The 14905-nt window shown below is 37.9% G+C and overlaps 1 protein-coding gene across 3 annotated transcripts in view; it reads right to left on the bottom strand.

The window, feature by feature from the left end:
- The window catches only part of LOC126443000 (uncharacterized), a 60893-nt gene extending 46863 nt beyond the window's left edge, over window positions 1–14030 (bottom strand). For all 3 annotated transcript variants that reach the window (XM_050090843.1, XM_050090842.1, XM_050090841.1), the window contains exon 1: window positions 12410–14030. In XM_050090843.1, the coding sequence (XP_049946800.1) occupies window positions 12602–13978 (1377 nt within the window). In that variant the 5' untranslated portion in view covers window positions 13979–14030 and the 3' untranslated portion in view covers window positions 12410–12601. The remainder of the gene's footprint in view (window positions 1–12409) is intronic.
- Between the last annotated feature and the right edge of the window lie 875 nt (window positions 14031–14905).

The following is a 14905-nucleotide window of genomic DNA, read 5'->3' as shown; positions in this document are numbered from 1 at the left end:
GTAAATGAAGCAGGCAAAAAGGAATACAAACGTCTCAAAAATGAGATCGACAGGAAGTGCAGAATGGCTAAGCAGGCATGGCTAGAGGACAAATGTAAGGATGTAGAGGCTTATCTCACTAGCCTGCCTACAGGAAAATTAAAGAGACCTTTGGAGAAAAGAGAACCACTTGTATGAATATCAAGAGCTCAGATGGCAACCCAGTTCTAAGCAAATAAGGGAAAGCAGAAAGGTGGAGGGAGTATATAGAGGGTCTATAGAAGGGCAATGCACTTGAGGACAATATTATGGAAATGGAAGAGGATGTAGATGAAGACGAAATGGGAGATACGATACTGCGTGAAGAGTTTGACAGAGCACTGAAAGACCTGAGTCGAAACAAGGCCCCGGGAGTAGACAACATTCCATTTGAACTACTGACAGCCTTGGGAGACCCAGTCCTAACAAAACTCTACCATCTGGTGAGCAAGATGTATGAGACAGGTGAAATACCCTCAGACTTCAAGAAGAATATAATAATTCCAATGCCAAAGAAAGCAGGTGCTGACAGACGTGAAAATTACCTAATTATCAGTTTAATAAGTCACGGATGCAAAATACTAATGCGTATTCTCTGCAGACGAATGGAAAAACTGGTAGAAGCTGACCTCGGGGAATATCAGTTTGGATTCCGTAAAAATATTGGAACACGTGAGGCAATACTGACCCTACGACTTATCTTAGAAGCTAGATTAAGGAAAGGCAAACCTACGTTTCTAGCATTTGTAGATTTAGAGAAGGCTTTTGACAATGTTGACTGGAATACTCTCTTTCAAATTCTGAAGGTGGCAGGGGTAAAATACAGGGAGCGAAAGGCTATTTACAATTTGTACAGAAAGCAAATAGCAGTTATAAAGAGTCAAGGGGCATGAAAGAGAAGCAGTGGTTGGGAAGGGAGTGAGACAGGGTTGTAGCCTATCCCCGATGTTATTCAATCTGTATATTGAGCAAGCAGTGAAGGAAACAAAAGAAAAATTCTGATTAAGTATTAAAATCCACAGAGAAGAAATAAAAACTTTGAGGTTCGCCGATGACATTGTAATTCTGTCAGAGACAGCAAAGGACTTGGAAGAGCAGTTGAATGGAATGGATAGTGTCTTGAAAGCAGGATATAAGATGAACATCAACAAAAGCAAAACGAGGATAATGGAATGTAGTCGAATTAAGTCGGGTGATGCTGAGGGAATTAGATTAGGAAATGAGACACTTAAAGTAGTAAAGGAGTTTTGCTATTTGGGGAGCGAAATAACTGACGATGGTCGAAGTAGAGAGGATATAAAATGTAGACTGGCAATGGCAAGGAAAGCGTTTCTGAAGAAGAGAAATTTGTTAACATCGAGTATAGATTTAAGTGTCAGGAAGTCGTTTCTTAAAGTATTTGTATGGAGTGTAGCCATGTATGGAAGTGAAACATGGACGATAACCAGTTTGGACAAGAAGAGAATAGAAGCTTTGGAAATGTGGTGCTGCAGAAGAATGCTGAAGATTAGATGGGTGGATCACATAACTAATGAGGAGATATTGAATAGGATTGGGGAAAAGAGGAGTTTGTGGCACAACTGGACCAGAAGACGGGATCGGTTGGTAGGACATGTTCTGAGGCATCAAGGGATCACCAATTTAGTATTGGAGGGCGGCGTGGAGGGTAAAAATCATAGAGGGAGACCAAGAGATGAATACACTAAGCAGATTTAGAAGGATGTTAGGTTGCAGTAGGTACTGGGAGATGAAGAAGCTCGCACAGGATAGAGTAGCATGGAGAGCTGCATCAAACCAGTCTCAGGACTGAAGACAACAACAACAATTATTTTTGTAATTGCTTTTGTTATTGACAGTTGAAAGTTAATTTTTAAGGTATTTCATTTTAAAGGGTGTTAAGTATTGATAAATACTACATTATTAGGGTTATAAGTGTTTTACATATTTTCACAGAATTAAAAAAAAAAAATATTTTCTTTATTTATGTAAAATTTATTACTTATGTACATTAATTCAAATAAAATATATAAAACAACTTATAATAAACATAATTCAATTTCCACAACAGGAGGTTTTATGTATTATGAATCTTACTACACTCCTATAGTAGCATCTGATTGTCATACAATATCTCACACTATCAAGTTGAGGGGTTTTAGAATATCATATTGAGGGGTTTTACATATTGAAGGGTCCGACTGTAATACAAAGTTGTTCCATAATGTGAATATCAGAGATTACTTAATGAAGTGGTCATTAACTCTTTCTCATTTCCCCCTTACAGATTCTTCATAGTATATTCTTGACTAATTATAGAACAAGAAAAAGTTTCAAACCATCCAGTTCTTTTCTGCAACATACACAGTTGATTAAAAATCACAATGGAAAACAAATGTTCTTTAGGTCTTATGTCAGCAGTTGTGTGTAAGAAGAAAAGTAGTGGTGGCGGCGGCGGCGGTGGTAGTAGTAGTAGTAGTAGTAGTAGTAGTGAAGAGCTTGATTTAATAGATATGTCAAGCCTGAATCAAGCTGATATTGAATTATTGAAGCTAAGATGCACCTAAAATACTGAGAGTGTTTTTTCTTCTCACAAAAGGCTCTATTTGGGAACATTTGAAGACAGACAAAGCATTTGCGGTGACCCTTTTAAGCAGCATGGTAAAAAGACTGCTAAGAAATCTTTGAAACCCATTTCTTTAACCATGGCAAGGAAATATAAAACCCTCGGATTTATCCCAGATACCAAGCTGTGCATAACATCCCATAAGGGCATTTTATCTCCTATGGGGCATAACCTTCCAGGGATGGATGAATGTGAAGTTGAAGATCAAGAATATACACCAGATCCATCTACAGCTTTTCAGAAACTTAATGAAAGTTGTGAATTACATGAGATTTCACCATTTAAGATTACCAAGAGAGCACAAGACAGATATCCAGAATACATGCGATCCAAGTCTCGTCACTTAGCTTTAAAATTCCAGCAAACAGCATCAGAAGTGCTACATGTTCCAGTGAAAAATGTGCCTGAAGAAACTGGCAGTGCTGAATGTACAGACTGAGCTGTTTATTTATTGTCATCTGAATCAATACTGTACATGACATGCACATGGTGATGCACATACATACATACATTTGATGTTGGACCTTATGATAATTTGCTGGCATGAAGTAATATGCCAAAAGTTTACACAAACATATTTTCTGAGAAGTTATGAACACACAAATTTATGAAAACACAAATTACATACTCAGTTACACATTTGTATTTTAGTGCTGTATTCCTCTAACACATATACACAACAGTACCAGGTTGGATATTCTTTCTGCACTTAATTTGCTTAGTAGCAGATGATATGGATGCAAGATTTTTGCACATACTTCCATTAATGTTTTACTCTTTACAAAATTCTTTGCTGCAATTTGTTTCATGTTTCTTTCCACCCATGTGGAGCAGAAATTCGCTTGCACTGTAGAAGCAATGATGAAGTAGGAATGATTTTAAATTTTTATTAAATACAGTCAGGGACTTACTGTTTTTTTTAATTTCTGATGGCAGGCTATTGCATATTTTAATGCCTTTGTTGAAGGGAGATTTTTTAAAGGCAGAGATGCGCATTTCTTTAACATGGAGTTTCATTTTCTGTCTAGTACCATAGTCATGGACATTTACATTTTTATTAAATTTTCTAATATTACTTTTTACAAATCTTCATAGTTCTAGTTTATACAGGCTGCCAAGGGGTAGAACGAGCAGCTTCTGGAAGAGAGGTCTGCAGTTATCTGTCGGCTTTGTCTTGTTCATCACTCTTATAGAGCTCTCTTTCGGGGGAGGAGAATGTTTGGACTATGCGTAGAGTCTCCACAGAATATAATACCATACTGCATTACACCGGGGAATTGTGCACAGTAAGCTGCGTGAACAGTTCCTGGTCTTGTGCAGTATGCGAGGATTCGTAGGGCATAGCACACTCGGTTTAGCTTACTATTAGTTTTACTAATGTGTGTTTGCCATTTTAGATTATCCTGAATCCATAGGCCTATAAATCTTGTTTCTGTATTTGGGGATATTTGGGAACCGTGTAATTTCATATTAGGCATAATTTTATTTTATCTTAGGTGGAAGTTTAGGTAAATGGTTTTCTTTGTGTTAACTATGAGCTTGTTTTTCTCAAACCAATCACCAAGTAGTAACCAATGATCTTCATTAGAATAAAACAAAACTTTTTCATTGTTATTGAAAAGTATTTCATTTTGGCAGTGAAATTTAAACTATTGTATGTATAGATTCCAGGTGCCTTCATTTGCAGATACTATGTGTGACAGCTCCTAATCATTTGTCATTTTCAATTCACTCAAAATAGCAAATGTCTACTGCTGTATTTTTTTCTATGTGTAAATTAAACTGCAATGTAATAACTGTAATATTTTAATGCAAAAACTTAAAGAGAAATTCAGCAGAAGTTTTGTTAAAGAAAAACTACAAATACTTACCTTAGCACCAGCTTCACGGAGTAAAAAAAATTCAAGTGTTTTTTAACACTAGCGAATAAACGGTAAAGAAATCGAGGGTATTGCTAAAAGAAGATCACATTTCGTCGGAAGGGAGTTATAAAGTGGAAAACAGAATAGGTAAGGATGTGGAAAAACGTGTCCAGAATTTTCACTGTGAAGATGATATAAGTAGCATTTCTGCTAATAAAAAAGACTGCCTGTCTGTCCCTTGAGAAAACGGCAAAAAGAGTGTATAAGACAAAAAGACTAATTTTACATAATCTGAAAGATGTATACTTAGCTTTCAGAGAAAAATACCCTGAAGATAAAATTGATTTTACTAAATTTTGTGATCTTAGGCCAAAAGAATGTGTTACTGTATACCGTCGTGGAATGCAGAACATATGTGTATGCACCTATCACCAAAAGGTAAAACTGTTAATGCATGCTGCACATGTGGAAGAACCGTACACTGTACTTCTACAGAATCTTGTGTGCAGTTCTCGGTGGCCTGACGAATATGGACAGTGAGCTGGAGTCCTTACAAGATTGTGGAAATGTCGTATTCAAACAACGGGTGCAAACTGATCGACCTACAATGGAGACACTAATGAAGACGACTGATGAATTTGTATATCGTGCAAAAACTTCAAAACTTAACAAAACGTCGTTATGTATCAAAATCTCAGAGTCACTACTTCAAATCGACCAAAGAAACCCCACATGATACTACATGCATCATGGTAGTGGATTTTGCAGAGAACTATACCTATTTACTTCAGGATGCTACACGAGGATTTCACTGGCAGAACATTCAAGTCACCCTTCATCCTTTTGTGGTGTATAAGTGACTGTTTGCAGCATGATACAAACACATTCTATGTTTTCCAGAAAACTGCTCTCGCATATGTATTGGAACAATTACCACCTATTCGGCATGTTATATCTGCACAATACAAAAACTTTAAGAACTTTTTTAATTTGTGCCATCACAAGCAAGATCATGGAGTAACTGCAGAATGGAATTTTTTTGCCACTAGTCATGGCAAAAATGCATGTGAGGGAGTTGGTGGTACTATTAAACGTTTAGCAACAAGAGCAAGTTTACAGCGTGCACATGACAGTCACATTTTGTTACAACAGAGGAGATAAAGTTCACAAACATGTTACAAAAACGATGTGAGACTGGTTCTACCATTCCTGGGGCAAGAGTGAATCATGTTTTCAAACCACTGAATGAAAACAAGTTGCTGATAAAGCATGTTTCATCATCTACATCTACATCCATACTCCGTAAGCCACCCGACGGTGTGTGGCGGAGGGTACTTTGTGTACCTCTATCGGTTCTCCCCTCTATCCCAGTCTCGTATTGTTCGTGGAAAGAAGGATTGTCGGTATGCCTCTGTGTGGACTCTAATCTTTCTGATTTTATCCTCGTGGTCTCTTCGCGAGATATACTCCTCACCTACTAAATTCATTGAAGTTCCTCTTGGAATTCAAAACACTGCCTTTAACACTATTAAAGAAGAAACATTTGTCGCAGCTATCTACGATAACCAGTGGTGGCTTGGAAAATTTCTAGAGATAAGTGGAGAATACAGATATGCTAAAGTCAAGATCATGCGTCCAAGTGGCCCTTCCTCAAGTTATTCCTGGCCACTTCACACTGATGTTTGCTGGATACCTTATGAAAACATTGTAATGACGTTGCCTGCTCCTAGTGCAAGCACAAGTACTGGTCGTTTATATACTTTTGAATCAGACATAATATTGTCCATTGAAAACTTGTTTGAAAGAATGAATGCTTTTTAAAATTTTATGAATGTGATCATCATTTGTGGCCACTAGGTAAGAGTCACAAAATGAAACGTGTATATTATTATTTATCTTCTTTCTGTTTTAAATGATTAAACAGAACAAACACCCTTCTGATTTTTCTTATGTTGAAATGTATGCCAATAGGAATTCTTTGAGGCAAAATTTAAAATGGCGAAACTTGTAATTTTGACAAAAAAACTTAATGATGTTTGTAAAAAAATTGAAAAATGATTTTAATTACAGATTTGCACATATTTATATGCACAGTTGCAGCATTTTTATAGTTTAGTGATATAGTTGGTCCTTTCATCTTTCTAATGACACCAATTTGAATAAAACTAATTTATAAATAAGGGAGTTATAGTAGTTAAAAACTTTCAACCTACCTTTTGTACTGATGCCAGATGGAGAAAATGCTAGACATTTCAAAATGGCCCACTTACTACAATTTTGATCTATAAAATCTGAAAAAATTATTTATCACTTTCTATTTATGTACTTCCTTACACCAAATTTTCACAAATATCTGGATCATTCCATGTCAGTTCAACCAGGGGCTCCAGCTCATAGTCTCAGATTTGACTGAAATTCAGTACACTAATTCTACCATGTACAAACTATTAGTTTCCCCTGCCAATTAGTTCCAGAATTATGACTTGTGAAAGAAGGTGGTGTGACCCGGAAATTGCAACCTGCATCTGGCAATCTATCTTCAGATCCAACTTCAGGTCTTAATAACTTTGGAACTATTCCGCACAGTCCAGTGAAAATTTTACAACCCAGTAACATCCATTTAGAGAACACACTCCATGAATCAAAACACCAACAACATATTTCTGAGGGAAAATAAAAATTCCAAAATGTGATTAAAAAATGTAATACATTAAAAGGTACATATTGTAGGTGCTCTCTATGCCAAATATAATTCACTCAAAAAGGGTATAAATTTTTTGTGGTAAGCTTAATGTGGCCTAAACACATACAGATCTCATCATGCCCATATCAGTCACAAAAAACTGAGTTACATGCACACGAAAATACAAATATTTGAAAAATTACCTGAAAAACATGGATTTTCGAAGTGTGGTAGCACAAAAGAGACAAGTGGTATCCAAGCCAAATTTCACACACTGCATAAGTAGACCATAATGATATATATCTCACAATTTCAGCATGTTATCGCAAGACATTTGTGTACAATGGAAGCTGACAGGTGTTATTTGGTGATGTGGCCATTGTTCCACAACGCAATTTTGTAAAAACATACCGTAAACTGTTCTGCATCTTCTTATCCTCTCCACAACTGTTTAATCACTAAGCAACAACATATAGACAGATTAACACAACCTATCATTAATGTTCACTGCATCTTAACTGGTAAAAACCAGTCGATTATGCTTTGAACAGAAGTTCTCCCACACTTTAGCTACTGTACTCTGCACATTGAGTGGCAAATTGTACTGTCTTCCTGACACTGTGGTAGGAACTGGAACTGTCTTAAGAATATGTTCAAAAGGAATTCAACACCTGTCTGCCAAACATGGCCAATGGAATGATCTTGCTGGTGCCACAAAGTTCACAAATACATCACCTTCTGCTTCACAGCACTCAGCAACACGTCTTAAGTACCATTTGTCATCATAAACAGCAATAACATAGCAACCTGGTTGTATGTTGCTGCTTTTGCTTCTGAATCCTGAGTCAGACACACTGTGAAGACACATGTTGTGCATGAACCCCAGACAGTCTGCTCATGTGCGCATTGTCAGAGTCCGCTGGAGAGAAGTGATGATGGCTCCTTGTGCCTGCAACAGTTTTAATGTGTTCTAGTCTGCTTTTTAGCAACTCTTCAACTGATTTCAACTCATCTTTCGAAACATAGGATGCCAGAGATATATTTTTCTGTACCCAGGTAAGTAATTGAAGAGGTGTTAGAATGTGACCTTCTGTAGAGTGCTGCAGACTAGCTCGTGGTGCCACGCACTTAATGGTGGCACCAATACCGTGACTTGTTGCCTAAAAATTCCATTCTGCGTGAATCTGAAAATCCTGGTAATGCATGAATAAATTTTTGATTTTTTGTACTGACTAGCTGCTCCATCACTGAAGTATTTTGCAAAATGTATGTGAGGCAGCTTGTTTTTCACATATGCCATGACAGTGCGAATGTGGGCATGAACTGCAATGGCATCACGAATTAAACAGTCACTAAAAACGAACAGGTTCATGACAGACACATCACCTGATTCACCTCTATAATAAATCGCAAATAGCTGGAGAGCTGCTTGACTTTTCTCCCAATGATATCCTTGGATGGCATCTTGAACTATAAATGCATAATTTTCAGAGAAGTCTAGTATTACCATAATTTCATCTCGTTTCAAATTATCCTTACAAAACTGGAGATAAGCCGATTGTGCTGTTGCTGTGAAGCTGTGTGTGGTCAGTTTGTCCATTTTTTGACAACACATTTCAACAAAATCTTCCACTGTACTCTGCTTTGTTTCAAGACTTGTGTGATGCATGTGTGTCCATTGTTTATAAGAAACTCAATTGCTTACCCTGAGCCTGCTGAAGTTGTGAAAGCACTCCTTGGGTTGCTTTTATTTTCCTAGCTCGCTTTACCATATATGTAGAAACATTGAATTTCTTTGCTGTGAAGTCAATAGACCAGCTGGAAGGTGCAAAGGTAAGAATAGCAACTTTTTTCTGGCATGTGGATATGGCACATTTTTCTTTCAAATCATGCACAATTTTGTCCAAATCAGAGCGTTTCTGGCACAATTTCTGTTCCTTTGGGGCAGATAGTTCTTCCTCTTGCACCACTAGTGTGTCGGCTATTTTGTGTTTTAATTCCATTTGAGCTTCTTGTAGTTTTCTTCTACCATAGCTGGGCCTGTCTCTTTTCCCAACTTTGTGTGTCTTCATGGGAGACAAACCAAGAGCAGTCACTGAAGTATTTAACTGCTCATCCGCTGTGGTGGTAGGTGGCTGATACTCTTCGTCACTCTAATGTGAATTTTCAGAATATTCTTCATTTTTTAGCAGTGTAACACACCTGGAACATAACTTTTGTCCTGGTTTCATGTTAAGTCCCAGGCACTGATTCACTTTCAATACTGATTTTATATCAATTTCTCTGAGGCTACACTTCACTGTCTTCTTATGAATCCGAAATGGATCAAAACAACTTCTTCGTAGGAAAGAATACTTATCCAGAAAAACTTTCATATGATGATAAACACTAAAGTTTCCTGGAACTGTACTTGTTGTGCCCACAGGATGTGTTCCGGATCTCCATAGCAACAAATCTTGCACAACAGTACTGACCAGTCTGAACTAGAATCTTAAAAATATGAGTAACCTGTAATTGTTGCTTGTTTCCTTTGTTGTTCCTGCCTAACAATGATCCATTCTGTCCCTGAAAACTACCATTGTTTAACTTTCTGTTGCCTAATGGTTCCCAACAATTGCTGCAGCTTTATCTGAAAGAAGCTGTCTGCATCATCACTATTACTTGCTAAATCGTGTTAAAAGAAATGTAACCAAAAAAATCTCTGTTTGCATTTGTTGTACATAAATTCCTTGCAATAACAAGTTGAAATTTTGCCACATATTATATTATGGTCTACTTATGCAGTGTTTGAAATTTGGCTTGGATATCACTTGTCCCTTCTGTGCTACCACACTTAGAAAATCCATGTTTTTCAGGTAATTTTTCAAATTTTTATATTTCCGTGTGCTTGTAACTCTGTTTGTGTGACTGGTATGGGCAAGATGAGTGCTGTGTGTGTTTAGGCCACATTAAGCTCACCACAAAAAATAAATAAATACCCTTTTCGAGTGATTTATATTTGGCACAGAGGGCACCTAGAATATGTACCTTTTAACATATTACATTTTTTAATCATATTTTGGAATTTTTTATTTTCCCTCAGAAATATGTTGTTGGTGTTTTGATTCATAGAGTGTGTTCTCTAAGTGGATGTTAGTGGGTTGTAAAAATTTCACTGGACTGTGCGGAATAGTTCCAAAGTTATTAAGACCTGAAGTTGGGTCTGAAGATAGATTGCCAGATGCGGGTTGCAATTTCCGGGTCATGCCACCTTCTTTCACGAGCCATAATTCTGGAACTAATTAGCAGGGGAACTTAAAATTTTGTACACGAGTGTTCCACACTTGGTAGCATTGGTGTGCTACATTTCAGCCAAATCTGAGACTGTCACCTGGAACATTTTCTTAAATTGGTTTAACTGACATGGAATGGCCCATCTGTGACATGATGGCAATGAGATTTCTTTATTTTGGGTGGTTTTAAATGAAATAAGCCCTTGAGCAGTAGAGATAGTGGGTGATTATCTGCATTGTCTCAAATGATTCTCAGCCCGAGGATTTCTATATCAATGTTCTTCCAAGAACCTTGCTGCTTTGTATTTTATTTTAACTTTTTCCAAGCCTGAAATCTCAGCAGTGCCAGCTGACTGAATCCAAACAAAGGTTAAGCCCACGATACCTGCTGGAAGGGTCTGTTTAGACCATTAATCACTTATTCTAATAAAAAGATGTCTAAATAGAAGAGGTCGTGCAAGTGAGACTACAGGTAACACCATCCAAGTGATTGCTTTGTGCAGCCTTTTTATTTTATTGTCAGAAATAACTCGTGTACAACTTGCTTACTACAAATATGCAAATCATATTCATTATTTCAGGTAGCTTTTATTACTTAACTACCGTAACAGTTTCACTATAGGATTAATAAATAGGTAAATCAACTTTAAAAACCTAAATACCGCTGTTTGGTTTTTGAAGAAAAGTACTGATTTCTAACTAAAATCAGTATTTCTTTTATATAATACAATAACCTTAACAGTATATTTTAAGACTCTGTTCTCTTCCCATCTGGACATTTAAACTACTGTCTGAAAACACATTTATGAAAAATATTACACCTTTTAAGCAAAAGGGGCATTTAATTACTTTCTGAAATGTATATATTTTTTTAAATTTTACTAAGATCAAGCAAATGTTACAGCATTAACTGTTCTACATATTACATTAAAGCTTAAACCAAGACCTTTAGAATGTCACCTGTTTAGCATCAGATCTTTTGAAGTTACCAATTTCATTTCACACTACTCAGAAAAATGAGTAGTTTTTATTTTCTGGATGTTTGAAAGCCCAATGATGGCTGTATCGAAGAATACCACATTTTGTCTACCAACTCTTTAGGTAGACCTACATTCAATGAATGAAAAATCAAATATTTAAGACTATGAGGTGCAAATATTAAGTTGATTTGAAGTGGATGGCTCCAATGCTAAGGTTGATGCGGAAGGATGCAGTTAACATTTCTTTCAGATTTTCATTTGCTGATGATGTTCTACAGGATGACTCGTGGGGTGACTCCTCACTTAGGAAAAGATCTGTGTAAGCAACTGGAAATATTAACCATTGCCTCATGGCAGATTTGCTCACTGTTCAAACCTGATATCAATAATTCACTGTAATTTAAGAGTAATTCATGCACACAATACTACAAGGAACAATAAGCTACCATTTCCACCAGCAAACCTACCTTCAGCAGAGAAAAGTGTGAAATAAAGAACATATATGTCTCCTATACAAAGATATAAAAAAGTCTAAAGGAAACCAGAAGCAAATTCAAATGTCGAGTGAAATTGTTTCTGATCAATGGCTCCAATATCTTAACGAGATTCTGGAATGCAGACAGGTAAACACGAGCAACAAGTAGCCCAATATTGAGGACAATTAGGTTTCAATCTTTGATTTATTTGACACATTCCATACCTCGACACATATCAAGAATATGATATACAGAAGATGGTTCTGATTAACTAATGATATCTACCAGAAAAGAAAAACCCTGACAGGATGATAAGTGCACGATGTGTTTGAAAACATTTTTTTAGTCCCTGTGTTTTTGAAGTGATGTACCATAAAATAGCAAGATGGCAATCTTTCCTAAAATATTAATATGGCATATTTGTTACATTTTGCAGTGCAGCAAATGATGCTAAATCAATAATGTAAATGGAAGGGTAAACACCAGAATACTTACCACAAAGTTACAAACAGTCTTCACTCGAATGTCACGAGGATAAACTGACAGTGCAAATGAGCAAAGGGCCATCACACAAAATGCCTCCATACAGACAAAGTTTCAAAATGACCATTTCTAAAGTGTTTTGCCAGATACGCCACACCTGGCAGATGAACCGAAAATAAAGGAACATTACACCAAAACCTTGTCCTAATCCTCTAACTCCGCATCACAAAAGTCCTGAAACGAGGTGGGATACCAAAAATCCTCGCGTACCAAACGTTTCCTGTGCCTCGTAGGCCTCTCCTTTGGCTGCAGTGTAACGTTCACTGCAGCTTCTACTGGTGAGGATGGACCTGCTGCTGACAGCGAAGGTTCTTCTTTTACTGCTACCGGTGTCAGGTCTTCGAATTCATCTGGTGACAGTGAAGGCTCTCGCTTTACTGCTGCTGGCGACGCATCTCCAGCTGCTAATGGAGAGGATAGAACAGTTGCTGACAGCGAAGGTTCTCTCTTCACTGCTACCGGTATTATCACTCCGGCTGCCGGCTTAGAGTGTTCTGCTACACGCCTAGAGTCCTGCAGTGCCGGTGTAGGGTCCTCTACACACGGTACGTAAAGTGTTCCCACACCTCGCATGAAAGAATGAAACACACACCCCTGTCCAAACACACTCTCCCTCCAAACATATTCGTCCAAATGGCCCTGCAAACTACCGAGCCTTCTCTTCCCTCTCCCCACAACTCTCTGTATGCCCTCCCAATGTTGCTCCATAGTACCAATCAATTTATTGCGAAACTGATAATTGTGATCAGCTGCAAAAGTCTGAAGGTCCACTTCCCCTTCATCCTCATAACTCTTCCACTTATCTGAACATATAACAGTCCCGTCTTCGATATGTTCTTCGAGAAGACTTTGCAAAGTCCTCGCATTTCTCTTCTCAACCATTTTCAAAACCAACTGCCCATGTTCTTTCCCACAAACGACTGCTCCCCAAACCCAGACTTCTGCCATCCACTTCCCCAAATCATATTTAACACGCCTAAAAGGCAATTCGTCCATCTCAACCACAACACCTGGGCCCCCTATCTTTCCTCTTCTCTTCAGTAACGCTGAACAAATTTCCCTACACGACAGAAACCAGTCGAGGGCACTTCTGTCGCTCAATCCTGCAATGCGACTTGTCGACAACACAGACTTACGCATACAGAAACAGTACGTCATCAAAACTATAGCTCTAATGGTAAGCCTCGCACTTTCAAACCATGTCCCTTTGCGGACGGACCTCCACACGTTGTGTTTTCGGCATCGCCACATAAGCTGATCCCTACTTCTTTTTGGTGGAACCTTAGTACAGGACATTGGCTTTCGGCATGTAGCACATATGTACTTATCAGCAAGAACACCAAAACTTCTTAGAAATTCAAACGTACGTGAATTATCGTCTAAAATCGAATTAAGAGTCCCTTTAGTTATCTCAACTCCTTGGTCCCTACGATCATTATCCTCGTTGAGTTCACTGGATGACGAAGAATCTGTGTAACAGCAATTGCCATCGCTAGAACCAACTTCACATTTAACATCCATTGCAATCACATACCACAACCTAGCCACCAGAAAATAACAATACAGAAACGTTTCGTGCAGGGCAAACGTCAAAGATTCTAGGCTATACATCAATGGTCAGAGAAAATTCAAGATTTATTTATTAATTTATTGTCGGATTTGCCCTGAAGCCGTACAGCCAGCTCTCAGTGTTCTGGTGATTTTACATACTAAGGTTCCATTTATGAATGAATTTTATAATTAGTTTTAAAACTGCGATATTGTTTTGCCAAAGGAGAGTAGATAAACGGTTTATTATCTCCCCGTCCCCATTCTTAAATGTGTCATAAAAACGCGTTTAAGCGCATAATATTGCTATTGTTGTGAACGGGAGAATTACTTTCGTATCTCTGAATGATCTTCTTGATATGTTTGGGTTAGAAATATCTGCTGGTGTGGTTAAGCCCGGTCCACACGCAACGATCTGTCTGCGCAGACATCGGCGCAGATGTCTGTACATGCAAAAGATCGCTGCAAATGTGGTGTGTTCACACGACACAAACCCCAATCTACTACTCGCCCGCCATCTGTCGGTGTAGAAAAGAAATATCAGTGGCAAGCGACTACGCTCCCCGAAAACGTCAAAATTTAATTCAGTCATTTTGAAAAATAGAAATGGAGGAAGTTCTGTTGTGGTCTGTGTTCGCAACTTGTGTTGCAAAAAACATTCAGACCAACCGCAGGAAACAGAGAAAGCGGTCAAAATGGTGCAGACAGTGGCTGCTAAAGCGAAAGCAGTTTTGTCACGTAAATTTACTGCGAGAGTTGCAGGGCGAACCTGTTTTGTTTTACATAACCTCGTGTTCCATTTCCTCGCACATTGACACTCCAATTTCATCTTCAATTGTACTCCTGCTTGGTCTTGGCGTTTCTTGATCACTAAGAAAGCCAAGTAGATCAAAATACCAT

The sequence above is a fragment of the Schistocerca serialis genome, unplaced genomic scaffold (genome assembly GCF_023864345.2).
Source record: "Schistocerca serialis cubense isolate TAMUIC-IGC-003099 unplaced genomic scaffold, iqSchSeri2.2 HiC_scaffold_1420, whole genome shotgun sequence".
Taxonomy (NCBI): domain Eukaryota; kingdom Metazoa; phylum Arthropoda; class Insecta; order Orthoptera; family Acrididae; genus Schistocerca; species Schistocerca serialis.
Note: the sequence above shows the minus strand (reverse complement) of the source record. Positions and strands in the feature narration are given on the sequence as shown.